Raw genomic sequence first — 16,532 nt, 5'->3', positions numbered from 1 at the left:
TGATCTGCTCTAAATATAGAACTGACATGAAAAGCCACAGAGAATAGGGCTTTTTTTAAAAATTTTTAAAATTTATTTATGATAGTCACACAGAGAGAGAGAGGCAGAGACATAGGCAGAGGGAGAAGCAGGCTCCATGCACCGGGAGCCCAACGTGGGATTCGATCCCGGGTCTCCAGGATCGTGCCCTGGGCCAAAGGCAGGCGCCAAACCACTGCGCTACCCAGGGATCCCTGAGAATAGGGCTTAAAAGGCCCCAGTGTCAGTGTCTTTGGGGCATAAGCCCTGAGGTTTACCAAGGTCAGGTCTCCAGTCTGTTCACAGGCTTTTTGGTGTTTGCCCTTAGCTCCTTCCAGACCAGCTTGTCTTGCTTCTGGAGCATCTCTTAGAGCAGAAGACTCTGAACCCCCGAACTCTGCAAAGCCTCAAGAGGACATACCAGCTCTCCCAACAGGATGCAGAGGTAAGCAGGAGTGCTCTTGGAGTTTGAACAGTGGGCCCTCGTTGTTGATGAAGAGTGATGGTCCTATTGCACCCCAAGATGCTGACACTGCTCTTGCCATTAGAAGCATCCATGCTGTGTGCTTCTGAGTGAAGAACAGGTACTTTATGCAGTGTAGACTGCTCCCCTGTTCATGCTTGCTCCAGCACGGGGCCTCTAATCCTCGTTGTCACCAGGGTATGTTGAGGTCCTGAGTTTTCTGAGTTTTTCCTTTTACATCTTAAATCGTAAAGACCAACATCAGTCTCCTAAAGGAATGAGCAGATAGGGTGGAGTGTTCTTGAATTAGAAACTCAGACGGGTCATTTTGTGCACGAAGGTGGCGCCATCCTGCTGCATATTAAGGAAACTTGGCTCAGATGTGCCAGAACTTCTTGGTTGCATTCAGTTAGGACAGGAAAGGAGCCATGTGTAAAGGAAATGAAGACTAAATCTAACAGCCGTGGTTTGAAAAGCAAAATTGGATTCTTGCGGGAAAGCAATATGATGTGGTTCATAATATCTTTTAGCTTACTTGGAAGAATGCAGGGTGAATCCTAAGATGAATTCCACAAGTTTTTATATATGTGAAATAGTAAATATTTATTGTATTAAGTCATCTGAAACAAAAAAACAAGCACACACTCAAAAAAGAGAAAAACTCTCTTATATAAAACTCCTAAAATGCAAGTGAGCTTGGTTTGTGTTCAATTGAAATAACTGAACATTGAAACCCGTCCAGTGCCATGTGGCCGCCTGTAGCCACCCACAGTTCTCGAGTGCTTGATACGTGGCTGTCGTGAATTGAGAGGTGCTGTGAATTGTGTGAAATGCACCATGGATATGAAAGACAGTGTACAATACAAATCATCTCATAATTTCTTCTTATTGATCACAGTGTCGAAATGATATTTTGGATTTGTTGGGTTAACTAAAATATGAAAACTAATTACACAATCACTAAAATGGAATAAAGCAGGAAAAGCCCACTCATTATTATTAAAAGGTAAGATGGACATTGTTACACTTTTGAAAGCCCCATAAATTCAGGAGTCAATGGTAAAACTCCAGAGAAGACACATGTGGCTTTTCACCCACCTGAGCATAGATCAAATGTGCAACTGTTGCTCTTTATTTTAACTTATACTTTTGTTTATGGGAGTTTGCAGATGTCAGCCTGTTATTTTTAATTAGTGCTTAAAAGATACTTTTATTTATAGGCATGAGGTTATGTTTTAATCAGAGCCGAATTCTTCTGAAATGCCAAGCCCCTGTGACTGGCAGCGGACAGGCAAGGGCAGGTGGATCAGAGCAAGCATGGGGCACCTGTCACTCTCTGCCCAAAAGCTGCAAGGTGCAAGACCCTGTGTTCCCCCTTGTTGTTACTTTTAAAAACTACAATTTAAAAAAATACACAGCACTCCTAGCTGCAGGCTGATTTGGCCTTTCTCCAGAGCTTGTTGGCCTCTGCTCTGGGACATGCAGGTTGATTGAGGTCAGGGGTGGGCAGGGGCCAGATGCAGGAGGGCCTTGAGGCTGTGGAGCGCAGTTGGGATTTTTTTTTCTAACAGTGTGCCTCCACCCTGCCTCTTTCCCAGGTTCTCTGAGGTCCTGGCATGTGGTTACACTGACAGCTCGTCTCCTTGTGAAGTTTCCTTGAAATGTCAGTCAGAATCAGAAAAGCAACAGGATTTTGGCTAACCAGGCTGTTTTCTAGAAACTTTATTAGTTAAGTGTGATTTTTTATGACATTGATTAGCAGGAATTTAGTTGAATAACCATCTGCCTTTATTTTAAGTGACAGAACATTTCATGGGAGGAAGAATTGTTATTTGATGGGAAGGTTTTGAGGATTCTGACTTTATTTTCAATGGTTCTCCTTGGCCTAAACAAATCCGGATCGTCCCTTTCAGTCATCAGAGCTTTTAAATATGTCCTAAATGGCAATCATTGGAAAGTTGGCCAGATTTGCTGGAGTGTGGCAGGCCGTGTATGGAGCATGCCTGTGGGAAAGGGCTCCGGAGTGACTTGCCTGGCACAGAACAGTGTGAGTTATGGCCTGCTGCTCTTTGTCCAGGGTGCTGGGACCTGGGACCAAGGCTTCAGCCCCAGGGACTGCAAGGACTCTAGCACAGAGGAGGGGTGCTCGTGCCAGCATGGGGAGGGTGTACAGGGAGTGCAGTCCCGCACATTTCCCAGGTGTACGGAAAGGCTCCTCTTACTCTTCTTGGTTGGGCCTTTTTCCTGAGAGCGGATACATAAGTCCCTTTTGACAAGGGAGCTTACTGCTCCTCGCCTCACTGCTGCGGCATCTCCCAGCTGCTGGAGCCGTGGCTCCGGCTGCTCCTGCCCCCACCTACCCAGGGCCCTGCAGCACAGCCTTGTTGGCCGGGTGGTGCACGGTCCAGGCTCCCTCCACCCTCTTGAGTATTCTCAGCCATGTAAGACACCTGTCCTACTGTGACTTGGGGCCCCCTGTCCTGTGGCTGCTTCAGCTCCTTTGCTGTTACCTCCCTGGGCCCATCCCTTCCTCTCTGTGTGTGGGCAGGCTGGTGTGGTCCCACTGGGAGGTTTATTTTTAATTATCCTCTCTAGGTAGCCTGGTGTCTGTTAGCAACTTACTGCTTCTGGGTTTCAGCCATGTTCCCAGAACGTCTGCTCTGTGAATCAGGATTTCTGAGCATGGCGCCTAGGCCCATGTTGCAGGTCAGATTGGTGGGTGTCGGCCTTCTGAGCCCCAGTCCAGGTTACATGCCCCCTGGCTTTCATGTGCCTGCGTCACACATGGCGTGAATACACAGTCCTCTGTGGGGGAAGGGATGCCATGTGCTCCCGGTCCTAGGGGAAGAGTGCTGGAGGACAGGGGTCAGCAGAAGCCGGGCAGAGTCGTGCGTGTCATCATGGGCCACTTCATGCCTCGCCTGCAATTCCCCTTGCCACCCTCTGAAACGTGGGGCACTAGTGGGGGGATTTTCATCTTCCTTAGTCTGAAAAGTAATCATCAACCATTTTTTTTTTTTACATCCTGAGCTAACGAAACTATTAACCATGTGTGGGGCTGCTTTTAACCAGAATGGAAAATGAGCTGAGGGCAACCTCAATTCGCAGAAATACATTGTTTACAGTTTTTTTTTTTAACATATTGGTTCAACTAAAGAGCCATGAAAGTTAAAAAAAAAAAAAAATAGATGTTTAACTGATTCTCGGGACAGAGGCTATTTTATTTTCTAAGATCCTTTTCTAAATGATGACTTTCCTGCCCTCTTAGCAGGTCTCTTGAACTGTAGCATCGCTGCCGTGGTTGGGGATGAGGATCCACGCAGCTCGGCTCTGGGACCTTTCTCCCCAAGGGCCCCTCACATGACTGTGAAGTTAATTTCTTTCTATAGACTACAATTGAGCACTTCATAATTAGGGGCACACCTCAGGTGAGTTCAGAAATTCAGAATCAGTACCTCAGCATCTTATCTGGCTTAGATGGGAGTAGAGGGCATTAGTCAGAAAGGTCCCCAAGGTGTTATGCTCTGCTCTGGTGCTTCAGTTGGTAGATTGAGCCAGAAATTTCATTCTCTGAGGGAGACAGTTACCAGTGTCAGCTGCTCCCCTCATGTGTTTGGGGAATTACCGAGGGCCGAAAGGAAAGGTCTCCTGAGTTAGGTCACAGTGGGACAGCTGGGCTGTCCCCTTTAGTCTCCCTTCAGGGGACAACCCCTCATGGTCAGCCACCAGCAGGGAAGGATAGTGCCTGCCACTGGCCTCAGGAGTGCCTCTGCCATGCCTTGATCTCTTAACACCCCAGCCAAGCACCTGATCCTGGCTGAGGCACTGCCTTGGTAACAAGCTCCACTTGAGTCCCAGGCTCCCGAATGGCTGGTGACCTCCAATAGCCACGTCATCACCTTCCTGAGCTCTGTCTTCCTGTCTGCACAGCAGTCTGGGCTGGACTGTAGACTTCCTGGCTTTTATGGCCACAACCAAGTGGCAAAAAGTTTCATGAAACCAGTTTTACATTACTATCTTTTCCTATTTCATTTTCTTTAAAAATGTGCGTTGCAATAAATTGCAGTAAATTGATTTTATGAGTCACCAAATGGGTCGCAGCCCATAGTTTGAAAAATGCCGGGCAGGATGACGTTGCTCCTCCTCACAACCCCCCTGCTTCCTTCCTGCGGACCATGGCCAAGGATCCTGAGCTGCCACTGCCTCAGGATGAAAATGGAACCATAAACCCCTTCCTCGTGGGATGGGACTGTTAACAACATGATGTGAGAAAATGTCTGCGAGCATCCATGACCTTAATGTAATTTCTGTTCATGTAAGACCCACAGTCTCTCATTTGTTGTGAAATGGTCTAGTTTTGTTATTTAGCTGAAACACACTTTGTATTATCTCCTTCCTTTAACCTGTCAGGGAGAGAGAAAAGCGTAAGTTCCCTGTTAGGAGCTCCTCAGCATCTGGTCACAGAGTTCTTAGTCTAGGGGCAAGGTGAGCTGAGGGGGTGGTGGGGGGAGAACTTGCTCTAAATCACGGTTTCCCAACCTTGTTTGTTACTTCCAACATTTGGGCCAGGGAATCCTCTGTTGTGGGGTGGCTTGTGCATTGTAGGAAGGTGAGTATCCCTGGCCTTGACCCATGAGAGGCTGTCAGGAGTGCCACCCACCCACCCCCGGCTTGGTAATCAGAAGTGCCTCCACATAGGACCAAATGTCTCCTGAGAGAGAGAGTAACACTTGTTTAAGAGCCCCAGCTCTGCAGCGCCCGCTGATTCACAAAAGGCAAGTTTTTCCTCTGATCTAATGAAGTGCCTGACAGTTGGTCACAACACAGTGTGGAGGAGCTAGAAAGATAGTTAACAATGATTAACGGCTACCCCAAGTCCACTGTACTCTTCAGGCTTCAAAGGATGTAACCTTGGGAGAGGTGAAAACAAAACCTCTCTCCGGGAAGAAGAAGGAACTTCTAAAGTAGTAGTAGCAAGTAAATCTGAGGAAGCAGATTAGCAAAGAGGTACAAACCTGTTTGACCACTGGAACCCAGAGTAAGCCACGCCAGCATGTAAGGTTCCGCTCCGCAAAGGACACGTTCAAGGTTGATTGCAAATGGAAAAACATCCAGCTTTTCAGGTCTTCCCCACATCACTGCCTTTCGTCTGGTTCCTGCTGAAGAGCCCTGAAGAGTTCCAGGAAGAGCCCTGGAAAACCCACTAAGTGGCCCCTTCCCATGGTGGGCTTCACATACGTGAAGGGGGCGTGATTTGAATACACTGTTACCAAGAGAACTCATTGTTTGCTTGAGGTCCAGAGGGGATGATCCCAGGAGTGCCCTGGTCTGAGGACTCTGGTGCTCATTTCTGATTTCATTTGGGCCCAAAGCATAGTTTCTGTGAATTGACACAATTTCATGATTCACAGATCTTGGCACGTAAAAAGGGCAGAGAATAAAAACATAGCCATGTGTCACGTCTCTGAATCCAAACTGATCCATTGCTGATTCTGCCCATTCCTTTTAACGCTAACACTCCTTCATTCAAGGGAGCCTTCGCCTGCAGAGTCCAGGTCTGTTCCTGGTCACACGGAGCACCCCGCCCCTCTTCCCTCCTCTGGTAGCTTATCCGCAGCGCTCCAGCTGCCAAACAACTAAAACACTTCTGTTTTGTTTTCCACACAGAACAGTTTGGAGGAGAAATTAGTTGTCATCTCTTCAGGCTGTTGCCACGTCAGGATGCTGAGTTGGTAACATTTATTAAAATGCAGCGTCCGGAGCCCTGTACTTCCTTCTGCTATGGTCCAGCTCCATGCACTGTCTGCACAGCAAAGCAGCAGATGCTAGGGCCTTGCTGGTGTCATGAGGGCAGCACGGTGCAGGGATGCCTCTTCTCCTTCCTCTCAGGGGCAACGCACACACCCCAGAACCTCCCCAGGTCCTTACCCAGCATTGTCTGGAGGAGGCACCATCCTGGCCCAGAGCCCCACAAAGGCAGTTTGGGGATTAAGTATAAAAAGGGAGCATTGTGGAGAGTCAAAATGATGTGTGGCAATTAGCAAGGTGGTTTTTCAGGGTGAGATAGGGAGTTTCTAGAAACACCTGTCATATCCAGCATTCAGCTGTTTGTCACAATTTCTTTGCAGGGACGACCAGTCTGTCTTGGTGGCCCCGTGACATGGTTAAGCTCAGGCTGCAAATCAAGAGGTCGAATGCTGTTGAACCCCAGCTTTAGGATGTGAACTATAGTGTGAATTAATACCCATTTTTAAAAAGGCAAGACAGTGCTTTGGGCAGGAGGCACTTCTCTGTCTCTCTGACACAGGGTTGTATAATTCATTTTCTAGAGTTTTGAAAGCTGGACGGAGTGCACATCGAAAAATGAGATTGGGGTAATTTTTTTAGTTGCTTTTTAAACCTTGTGCCTTTTATGTGGGAAAGAACGGAGCTCTTATATAATTCTTTAGTTATATTAGTGTATTTTTTCCTTGTCGTATTTGGTTTATGAAACAGTGTTTTAGAACATTTCCTTCCAAGTCTGGAAGGTATCTCTAGGTCTTTCTTGGAATTTTCTTTCTTACTGAGTTCAGTGCCCCTGGAGTTTTTCTGGGGAAATCTTACAACAAATAAAGTGTCCTCTGCTACACTATGATAAAGGAATTTTTCAAAAACTGATCTAAAATAACAGTACATAAAAACTTTCATTTGTCAGATAATATTCCTCTCTTGTTCCTGAGGCCAGGGATTGTGTTTTATTTACCTTGAAATTTTCTCGTGTGTGAAGTCTGCTCAAATGTGTGTTAAATGATGAAGATTTAAAAAAAAATAAGCCACTAATGGCATAATGTGCTCATTTTTTCTTAGAAGAACCATTTAAATAAACACTTAAAATCAATTCATAATATTTATAACTCATCTGTAAATAGAAGAAAAAGGAAAAGAACATTCGGTAGAGGGGCTTTTAGCCACAGGTTCAGCCAGACTTGATGAGAAAAGTTCCTACTCTCTTACTGTTCTTTGTTCTTGCCATTTGGCGCCCTGCAGCATGTGGTACAGAAGCTTTCTATGCCCTGCCCCCGCACCCCTGTCTACAGATTTTCTCAAAAAGATAGAGATGAACAAATTTTCTGGGGTTACAAATAACATTGCCTTATTGCTCTTTTGGTAGAGCCCCAAGCCCCGCTACATCACATGTCCCTTTTAGCTTTAAAGGGCTCACAAGTGAAATCAGCATGGGGTTTTGTTGGTGCTTCTGGGTTCTGTATACCTCCATCAGGAGTTTACATATTCCCTATTCTGTTTCTGTGCTGAAGTCGTCCACAGCAAAAAAGCGCACCATTGTCTGTGAACACTGCCATTGTTTCCCCACAGCTGTAAACAGCCATATTCACATGTAAAATGTCCCATAAATACCCTAAAGAAGAGGGCTCACTTTTGTCAAAATGCTGTCTTTCCAGATTGCTTTTCTCCCCTCGGGTGCCTTGTCTGCATCCTTTCCCAGCTCTCTAGTTCCGTGGCACACCAGGAGTTGAGAGTTGGGGTCATCTGGCCTTCAGGCAGTGAAACCCATGTACCACACAGAGAATGCAGGTGCTGCCTGAGGTGTGCGGGGAGCCTTCCCCAGGGCAGATGCTGCAGGGCAGGGGGCAGTGCTCTGTGGATCCCACAGCATTCCTGGCAGTGTCCATGCCTCTTAGGTGTGAATGGTTGTGCCGGTACCTGATAGCAAAGAGAAAATTACTGGATTTCAATTGTTTAAAAAATTAAAGAGCTCCCATTTATATGCAAATGGTAACATTCTGTGTGTCAGTGTGTGAAATTTAAAGATCGGCTCAACTTAATGGGGTGGCACCGAGACCGATTTTTTTGAGCTACTTGGTCTGCATGTTGCCACACTGCAGCCTTGAACTGCATGGAGCCATGTTGCATAGACTGAGTGGTCTTGCCCATCTGTGGGTAGAAGCGGCTGACCATGCTGAGTGCGAAAGTCCACAGGCCCTGGTGGAGCCAGCCAGCTGGAAACGAGAGCCCGGCCTGTCCCCTGGCTCTGCTGTCAGGACACCAGGTAATTTCCTCAAGAACAAACTCTGTAGAACAGCGTCCTTTGCTGAAACAACCTTCCCCAGCTTGACTCTTGGGTTGTTTTTAGCAACAGCTTTAAGAAATAGTTCACATACCATACAATTCACCATTTAAAGTGTATAATTCAATGGTTTAGTGTATTCACAGAGCTGTGTAGGCAAATGATTGCAGAGCATTATCATCATCCGTCAAACCCCCAGACCCCATAGCCGCCGTTCCCAGCGTGACCACCCCCGCCCTAGTCCTGGCAGGCACCCTCCGCTGTCTAGATTTGCCTGTTCTGGGTGTTCGTGTACACGGAGCCCTGGATGATATGTAACCTTCAGTGACTGGCATTTCATTTCACGTCCTGCTTCCAGGAGTCGCCCGTGTTTCAGCGTAGATCAGCACTTCGTTCCCTTTCCATTGCCAGATATTTTCGATTGGGTGGATTACAGTCGTTACGGACATGGGGCCATTTCCACGTTTCAGCTGCTGGGAATAGTGGTTTCATAGGGAGGGTGTTGAGAAGAAATAGGGACTAAAGAGAAGGGGGGAGAGGGCTGAAATTTTCACAGCACATGTCGTATGGCTAGAAATGGGGCGCCGGCACCTCCTCGCTCAGGAGCTGATATGTTGCCTTCCTTCTGCGCTTGGATGTATGGTCCTTGTCAGGGTTTTCCGCTGCACCATGTTATGTTCTTTCACGCCACTCATCACGAAGGTATTGGTTCCTGGATTCTTCTGAGACCTTCTAATGAACTGTAAGTTCCAGGAGGGCAGGGGCTTGTTTTATTTAGCGCTTTATCCTCAGTCTTTTGGAGGATGACTTTTCTTGAGTCTCCAGTGACTGGAGTAGCAGCTACCAGCATCTGACCTGACAAGGTGATGGGAGTAGGGAAACACCCCCTGGAGGGCCCATGCATTTTGCTGGACTCCGGGAGGCCCTCCAGCCTCGACTCTGCCTCAGAGGACAGTGAGACAAGGTGCCGGTAGACCTTCTGAGCTTATCAGAGGAGGTAGCTCATGGCCTTGTTTTCTGTCAAGAGAAAAAAAAAAAAAGGCCTTTTTTTTTTTTTTTTTTTCCAGTAAAGGCTGTGTGTCGCATGGTAATGAAAGGAAGAACAGGTGGAATGTGTTGTTTCCTAATTACAGACTTACATGTTGGAATGGACTGCCACCCAGGACTTAGTTGTGATGGGAAAGGAGGGAAAATTGTGCCATAGTTCAAGGTGGACCCAACATGGGCTCCCAAGTGCTACTTTTTTGAGGCCTGTTTCTGTTAGTAGCATTAATGGCATTAGATGAAAGGGCATGTCCACAAGAGAAGGAAGAAAGGTTAGAACTTGCCCAAGTGAACTCTGTGAGTACGGCTGCCTCTTAGAGCCCTTGACGTTTATCGTCACGTGTATCCTCCCCATCACTCACTGTGGGTATGTCAAATGTGAGGCAGTCCCAAACGATCCCTGTTTTGCATATTGCTACAGCTCTCATTATTTTTGGCTACAGCTGGTTATCACCAGTTGTCCGTAACCAGAACTTTAGGGACTGACTCAGGCGTGGGTAGTAGGAGTCCTGAGAAAGAGCAGAGAGCCTCCGATGCCTGTTTCTTGTCTACCCTGGGTGGAGGGGACCTGCCCACCCGGCTGCATGACTGCAAATGCAGGAACTTATAATTCCTTTTTATTTCAAAAAATAGCATTAAGGTTGCAGCTCTTTGGAGTAAGGAGCAGTGAATATGGGAGAGAGAAGGAGAAGGGCTACACTGTACGGATGTTGGGATCTTTCGTCTTCTCATGAGGTACCCCAGACCCTGAATAGACCATTACATGTACCCCTAAACAGAGCACTTGTTGGAGATGCTGTCTGTCCTCTGCAAGGGTCTTTGTGCTGCCGGGCGGCCAGATGGGCTTCCCTCACCAGCCATAGAGCCACTTTCAGGCAGAGTTAAATCAAATTTCAGACACAAATTGAAAAAGCAGGTTCATTTATTGCAGTGTTAGATTTATTAACTCCCAAAAGCCATGAGCCTTGGTCTTTCTGCTTACAGATATAAAATGGAACTCTAAATGAGGTTTAATGGGCTTCCCAGATCATGTTCCCTAGACAGATTTTTGTTTTCCTTATAACAGTAAATTTTGAAATCAAAAAGACTGAAAAGAAAGGAGAGTACTTCCTGTCACAAATAGGATGGGTGGCATTCTTCAAAGCATTTTATGGCTTCCAACCGTGCCTTATAATTTCCAAGAAGCTGAAAAGCATTCCGAGTCTTTAAAAGTGATGCATTCATTCAGAAACATCTATCAGGCATGTACCATGGGCCAGGCATTGAGGCAGGGCCTGGAGACACCTGGAAGATGCCTAGCCCCTGTACTTGCCACACTTGTGTTTTAGTGTAGCTACGATGTACACAGCAAACAAGGAAATGCATCCCACCCCATGAGCACTGTGGGCTGAGCAGGTGCTGGACATGACTCTTAAAAGTGGCCCATGGGTGTGGGGTGCTCATGGACTTGGGCCGAAGAGGCGAGGTGAGGCCTGTGCACAGAGAAGATTCTGCGAGCAAACTCGGGTGTGCGGGGCTGTAGCAGTGCCATCTCGTGTCACAGCGGATACCCCTGTCCCCTCCCCTCTGCTGGCCCCTCACAGCCTGCTTGTTAAAAACCAAAGGCTATTAACACACTTCGGGACTTTCTGGGACGCACTGAGACTTTGATGGAGTTGTAGTCCATTAACAGAAGGGCCCCCGTGTCGCTGTTGCTAAGTGAAGGCATGTGGCCACACACCTAGGAAGCCCAAGAGCAGCGAATAGAGAAAAGAAAGAGTGCAAGATAATAATATATCCCCGTGGAATGCTGCTGTGAAGATCAGAAGCGAATTTGGCTGACTGGCTAGAATTTCATATTCATGGGGTTGTTTGTTTGGGTGAAGTCACACATTTATGATTTGTAGACATTTGACGATAAAGCAAGGGAAGCAACTCCCTACAGGAGCCACAGGTGCTTTTTCAGGCCTGGACACTGATGTGCACCAAACCAGACCCTGATCCCAGGACTATGGTGAAGGAGCCGTGTGGCCCGTCTCCTCTCTCCATACGATGCTGGTGGCTCAGTGGCCAGGAGGACCAGGTCCCGGGGGGGTTAGCAGAGTTTTTAGAGCTGACCTCCTGTTCTGTGTCTGCAGCAGGGTCTGCTCACCCTTTGTGATTTCATTTATTCAGGCATGAGAATTCTTCTGGGAGACACTAGTTTTCAGACTCGACCTTCGAGGAACCCAGGGCCCCCACAGAGGAGTTTACTGTTTAACTTAAAGGTGGTTCCTGCCTGACATAGAGGTTTAAACTACTTGAAGAAGAACCACTTTTTCTTTTCTCTGATTTGTCTTTAGAAGGTTCCAGAGTATGCTTCTACTAAAAGGAGAATTATGTTCCAGAAAGTTTTGAAAACCGCTTTAGAAAATGAATCTATTAGTTAATAAGCAGTCTTATGGGGAGCATTCCCAAAGAAGAATTTTTTATTTCTTTGAAAGAGCTTCATGGAAAACATTAAATTGAAGAAAAAAAAAAAAAGAACTTGAGGAAAAGCTACTAAAGAGCCTTGAGAATTACTAAACATGGGACCTGAGGTGTAGTGATTCACAGGGGAACTCTGACAACATGGGGAGACTAGGAGGGAGCTGGTTTAGGGGGTCACTCTTCCTAAAGATTGCATTTCCTTGATGTCGGGTCACCCACCCACGAGTGACATCTGTGCTGGGTCCACCGGCTCAAGAGACAGCTCTGCTTCAGAAGGAATTTAACCCGCAGGAAGAAGAGGACTCCGAGGCCCCACATTCAGAAACATGCTAGGTTTCCTGGCAGGACGGGGCTGAAAGAGGCCTGAGCTGGCTCACAAGGACCTCGCAGCTCCGTGTCCTGGGACAGCATGCAGGTAGCTTTGAGGGATGAATGTTTACGAGCACCCCTTCCCCTCGCCTCCCTCCAGGACCTGGGTATGGACTTTGGGCCTCAGCAGCAGTCAGCAAAATGTAGCCAGGACAGCCGTGCTAACCCACTCACCCACATACCATCTAGGCTGCTTTGGCAGTACACTGGCAAATGGGCTGCTTGAAAAGCCAGAAACGCTTGCTGTCTGGCCCTTGACAGAATTTCCCAGTTCTTGTTCCAGAGTTTGGTAGGAAACGTGAAAATTCTCAGGTTGAGAAGAGATTAGGGTGAGAAGTAGGCTTGTTCTTCAGCAGTCTTTCTCTCCTGTTTCCCAGAGATGACAACTAAATGAGGGGGAGCCCCAGCACGTCCTAAAGGAGGTCACGGTCATATCCCAAAGCGGCCCCATTGAGTCGTGGAATGTGTCCCCTTGAGTCTGACACGTGGATTGGGAATACAAATGACACCCATGAGGCAGGTCCCATTTTTTGAAATCAGGGGAGCAGGCCAGAGGTACTGCAGCTCAGTGAAGCTCTGGGTCATAACGATGGCAGAAATGCTGTGAGGCTGTTCTGAGGCCCCGCTAAGCTGAGCCTTCTGTCTGCACAGGTGGTTTAGGAAATTCCCCAGTGCCCGGCCCCTAGGTGTACTTTCTGAATGACAGGAGAAATGCCACTTCCCCAGGCCTCTTTGCTCCCCACCAGGCATCCCTGCTGCTCTCCGCCTGAGAGCCCAGCCCTGTCTGCCTTCCCTCACAGGCTGCTCTGCCTCACACACCTTCCAGACCACCCTCTTGGCCAGCAGCCATCAATCATCTCGCTCTGTCATTTCACCAATTAACAATGCTTCCTTGAGAGGATACTCCCAAGTTTTTATAAATTCAGTAAATAACAGAACTTCTGAAGTAGAAAAGAAAGCCGGAAGCATGCCACTCCTGCTAAGGTGACAAGCGCTTAGTGTATGGGACTCTTAGTTGCACATACTGTGGTGACCCCAGTCAGTTTCCACAGCAGCCCACAGGAACCACGCTCTTGTGACCACCGTGGGGAGCTGGGCACGGTGATGGGGCTGCTGAGTGGCAGACCTGGGTTTCCAGCCTGGGGCCTCAGGCTCTGGGGCTCAGGGCACAGTGGGTCAAGAATCAGTCAAGTAGATCACCACCGAGCATAAAGAAAAGGACAGAAGATGCCAGAGTGAAGGGAAGGATTCCATGTGTGCGTGTGTATATGTATCACATGCAGGATACCCTTGGATACACAGGTCGCGTGTCCGCCAGGTCTCCTGGGGGCTCAAGCCCATTGCTGCACATACACATGGCACATCTGGAGGAGGCCCTGCTGTGGGTCAGGGGTCCATCAGCCGGGAGCAGTTATGTGGATTATTGGAGGATTTTGTTTGTCACCTGAAGTGGGTCTGACATAAATCCTCTTCTGCACACCTACCTTCATTGTTCCCACCTCAGTTCTGAGACTTGCCCATCTGCACTCAACCCCAGAGATCCCATTTGTTCATGGACGCTTTGGAAACCTGGAAACTTCTGGGTACCCAGCATAGCCTTGAGGGGGGCGGGGTGGTTGATGGTGGGCCTGCTTGTCCCAGGCTGACAGGGCAGCAGGGGCAACTCAGGCGTATCCTCGGGAGCAAGGCCTCAGGTGCCCTGCCCCTTGCTCTGCCACAGTGGCCAGAGGGACAGCGGGCCCTCGGGGTCCCTGGGCCTCTGCTCTTCACCCTCGGGGCAGCTCTGCCTCTCTTCCCTCAGAGACACTCATCCTTTTCTCCTCCCCTCCCGCCCTCCCCACTGCCCCACCCCTTCTCTGGCTGGCCAGCCACATTGATGGGATTCAGGAGTAGGATAGTGGGTGACTTGGGGCTCTCAGGTGATGCTCGGCGCGAATTTGGAGTGATGTGAATTTGAGTCCTAGGTCAAAAGGTCATTAAATGTTTTCAGCTCTACTGACATAACTAAAGTACAATAAAATGTAGATCTTTAAGGTGGTATTTGATAAGCGTTGGTCTGTGTGTGGGCCTGAAACACTGAAGCTCAGGGAGCAGAATTGGAGCCACAGAGGCTGCAGACAGGAGAGCCGAGCGTATGTGCACGTGGTGTCTGGTTGTCATCTCACTGAGGAAGTTAAAAGACAGTGGGACCACTACTCTGTTATTTAGGGAATAAGGACGAGCAGATCTTTGGAACAGACAGCCCTGTCCTCAGAGGCCTGCCCCACATTCTCTGGCTCCAGCTCCCATGGAGGAAGGAACGTGATACAAGTCTGGCGGTCTCTGTCGAGGATGATTCAGGTTTCTCTGTGATCTATAGAGGGAATATTCTATCCATGCCCACTTCGGAAATATTGCCGGGAAAAATTGAGTGCCATTTTGCTGCCAGCTTTTCAGGAGTACCCTCATCATGTGTGGTGACAAGTGGCCATGCAGAGTGGGTCCTGGATTTCGGAGATCAAAAATGAGAGTTTTCTTTGTGAGAGAAATAGGAAGAGAGAGAAAAGCTGTTTGCGTGAACAAGAAGCATCTGTTGAGCCCACAGCGTCACACAGCACCCCGGTGAAGTCTTTTAAACATCATGTCACCAAAATATTGAAATGCAGTGAACTTTAAAGAAAAGACTTGTTTTTTCTCCTCCTCCAGGGGAGGAGACGTGGGCTGTGCTTCCTGGATGCCACATTGGCCTTCAGGGGTCAGAAGACTAGATCTCTTACTAATTGTGACAATAAACTGTTCTTAACAGAAAGAGAAGTGTAAGTGCTGATTGCATGTTGGTGTCAAAGGGCCCTTTACATGGGTCTCCTGGGCCTTCACCCATTTGTGGTGGGACCACCTGCTTCCTGCCTGCCTGAGGCCTTACTCTGCTGTGAAATAGGCCCTCATGTAAGCCTTGTTATTCCTGTGTGTGAGGATCAGGAAGAGGGGAGCATTGTGGTGTGCAGGTGCCAGAAGGGGTGCTCTTCTCTCAGAACCCCAGGCGGGCGCGGAGCCATAGTCCATCCCGCAGGGTGGACCCCCCCCCTTTGACCTTGCCGAGCTGGCCCCCGTCTTAGGCAAACTCACAGGTGGTGTCTGAGGTGTTTAGGTTACCATGACTGGGAGACAACAGCGAAGGGGCATTCAGGGGCTGGTTGGGTGCTTTCCAGGGCTCGGGAGCTGGGGTCTGGTAGGTCTGGTGGGCCTGGTGGCTTCTGATTGGTGTAGTATGACGAGCTGGCTTCTCAGAGCTCTATTCACTCATCCTTTCTGTGAGAATATTTTAGGGGCTGCCCTTTCCCTTTTATGGTCTGTTCATTTCAGTTGGCTTTGTAGGAAAGAACATTCTGTGGAAGAGGGAAAGATTGCCAAGACCCGTCCAGTCCAGCCTCTTCCTGTTTGTTGTGATGCTCGGAGGCAATTAGCTCATTTCCATGGGCCTCTGGAATTCCTTTGTGGATATAACGTGTGTTGGCATCCTGTCCTTGGAAGTTCAAAGGGTTTGTTGCCCGAAACAGAGGGCAGCGTCACCAGCACCCCTGAGGGAGTGTGCTGTGGCCCAGGGGAGGGATGCTTCCCAGAAGAATCGTTTCTTCATTTCTGCTTGTTTGTGTGTAAATCTATTTATAGTAGATGAAAGGACAGATCTAGCCAGCAGTGGGTAATAATGATACAGTTTACGGAGCCTTAGCCAAAATGTTGACATTGCTTATATTATCCTGTTGCCACAAATGGGATGCAAAGTCTCCCTCTTTGAAAGGCAATAAAAACAGGGAAGGAAGGAAGCTTTTGAGGTGCTTGTAATCACTTCCATGTAGGGCTGGTGCTGAGCCAGTAGGGGAACAGAAAGTGTAGACTGCTCACTGGGTACAGTTGACAGGGCTTTGGGGCAGTAGGTGGGCCTGCGACTGAAATCCAAACACCAAATTCGGGTTGACTCTCCACCTAAAGAATGTGCTAGAAGTACCAGCAGAGACAGTTAGTGCTGGAACCAGACCCACATTGTCGAAAGGGCTGGGGTCCCTGGCAGATTCCTTCTGGTAAACCTTGAGTCAAGTGGATCTGGGCTGAACGGCCCCCACAGTTGGCTCAGCTATTTGCAGCAGG

At 48.3% G+C, this 16,532-nt stretch overlaps 1 protein-coding gene across 49 annotated transcripts in view; it reads left to right on the top strand.

Moving 5' to 3' along the window:
- AOPEP (aminopeptidase O (putative)) overlaps positions 1-16,532 on the top strand; it is a 332,682-nt gene that overhangs the window by 310,569 nt on the left and 5,581 nt on the right. For 34 of the 49 annotated variants that reach the window (XR_007413833.1, XR_007413800.1, XR_007413804.1 and 31 more), the window contains one exon: positions 347-463. Coding sequence is in view for 22 of the 49 variants with exons in the window: in XM_049115915.1 (XP_048971872.1) it covers positions 347-463 (117 nt within the window). In the remaining 27 variants the exon portion in view is untranslated. The other 15 variants (XR_007413821.1, XR_007413843.1, XR_007413866.1 and 12 more) reach the window with 13 other exon arrangements.

The sequence above is a fragment of the Canis lupus genome, chromosome 1 (genome assembly GCF_003254725.2).
Source record: "Canis lupus dingo isolate Sandy chromosome 1, ASM325472v2, whole genome shotgun sequence".
Taxonomy (NCBI): Eukaryota; Metazoa; Chordata; class Mammalia; order Carnivora; family Canidae; genus Canis; species Canis lupus.
This window is presented reverse-complemented; position numbering and strand designations above follow the sequence as displayed.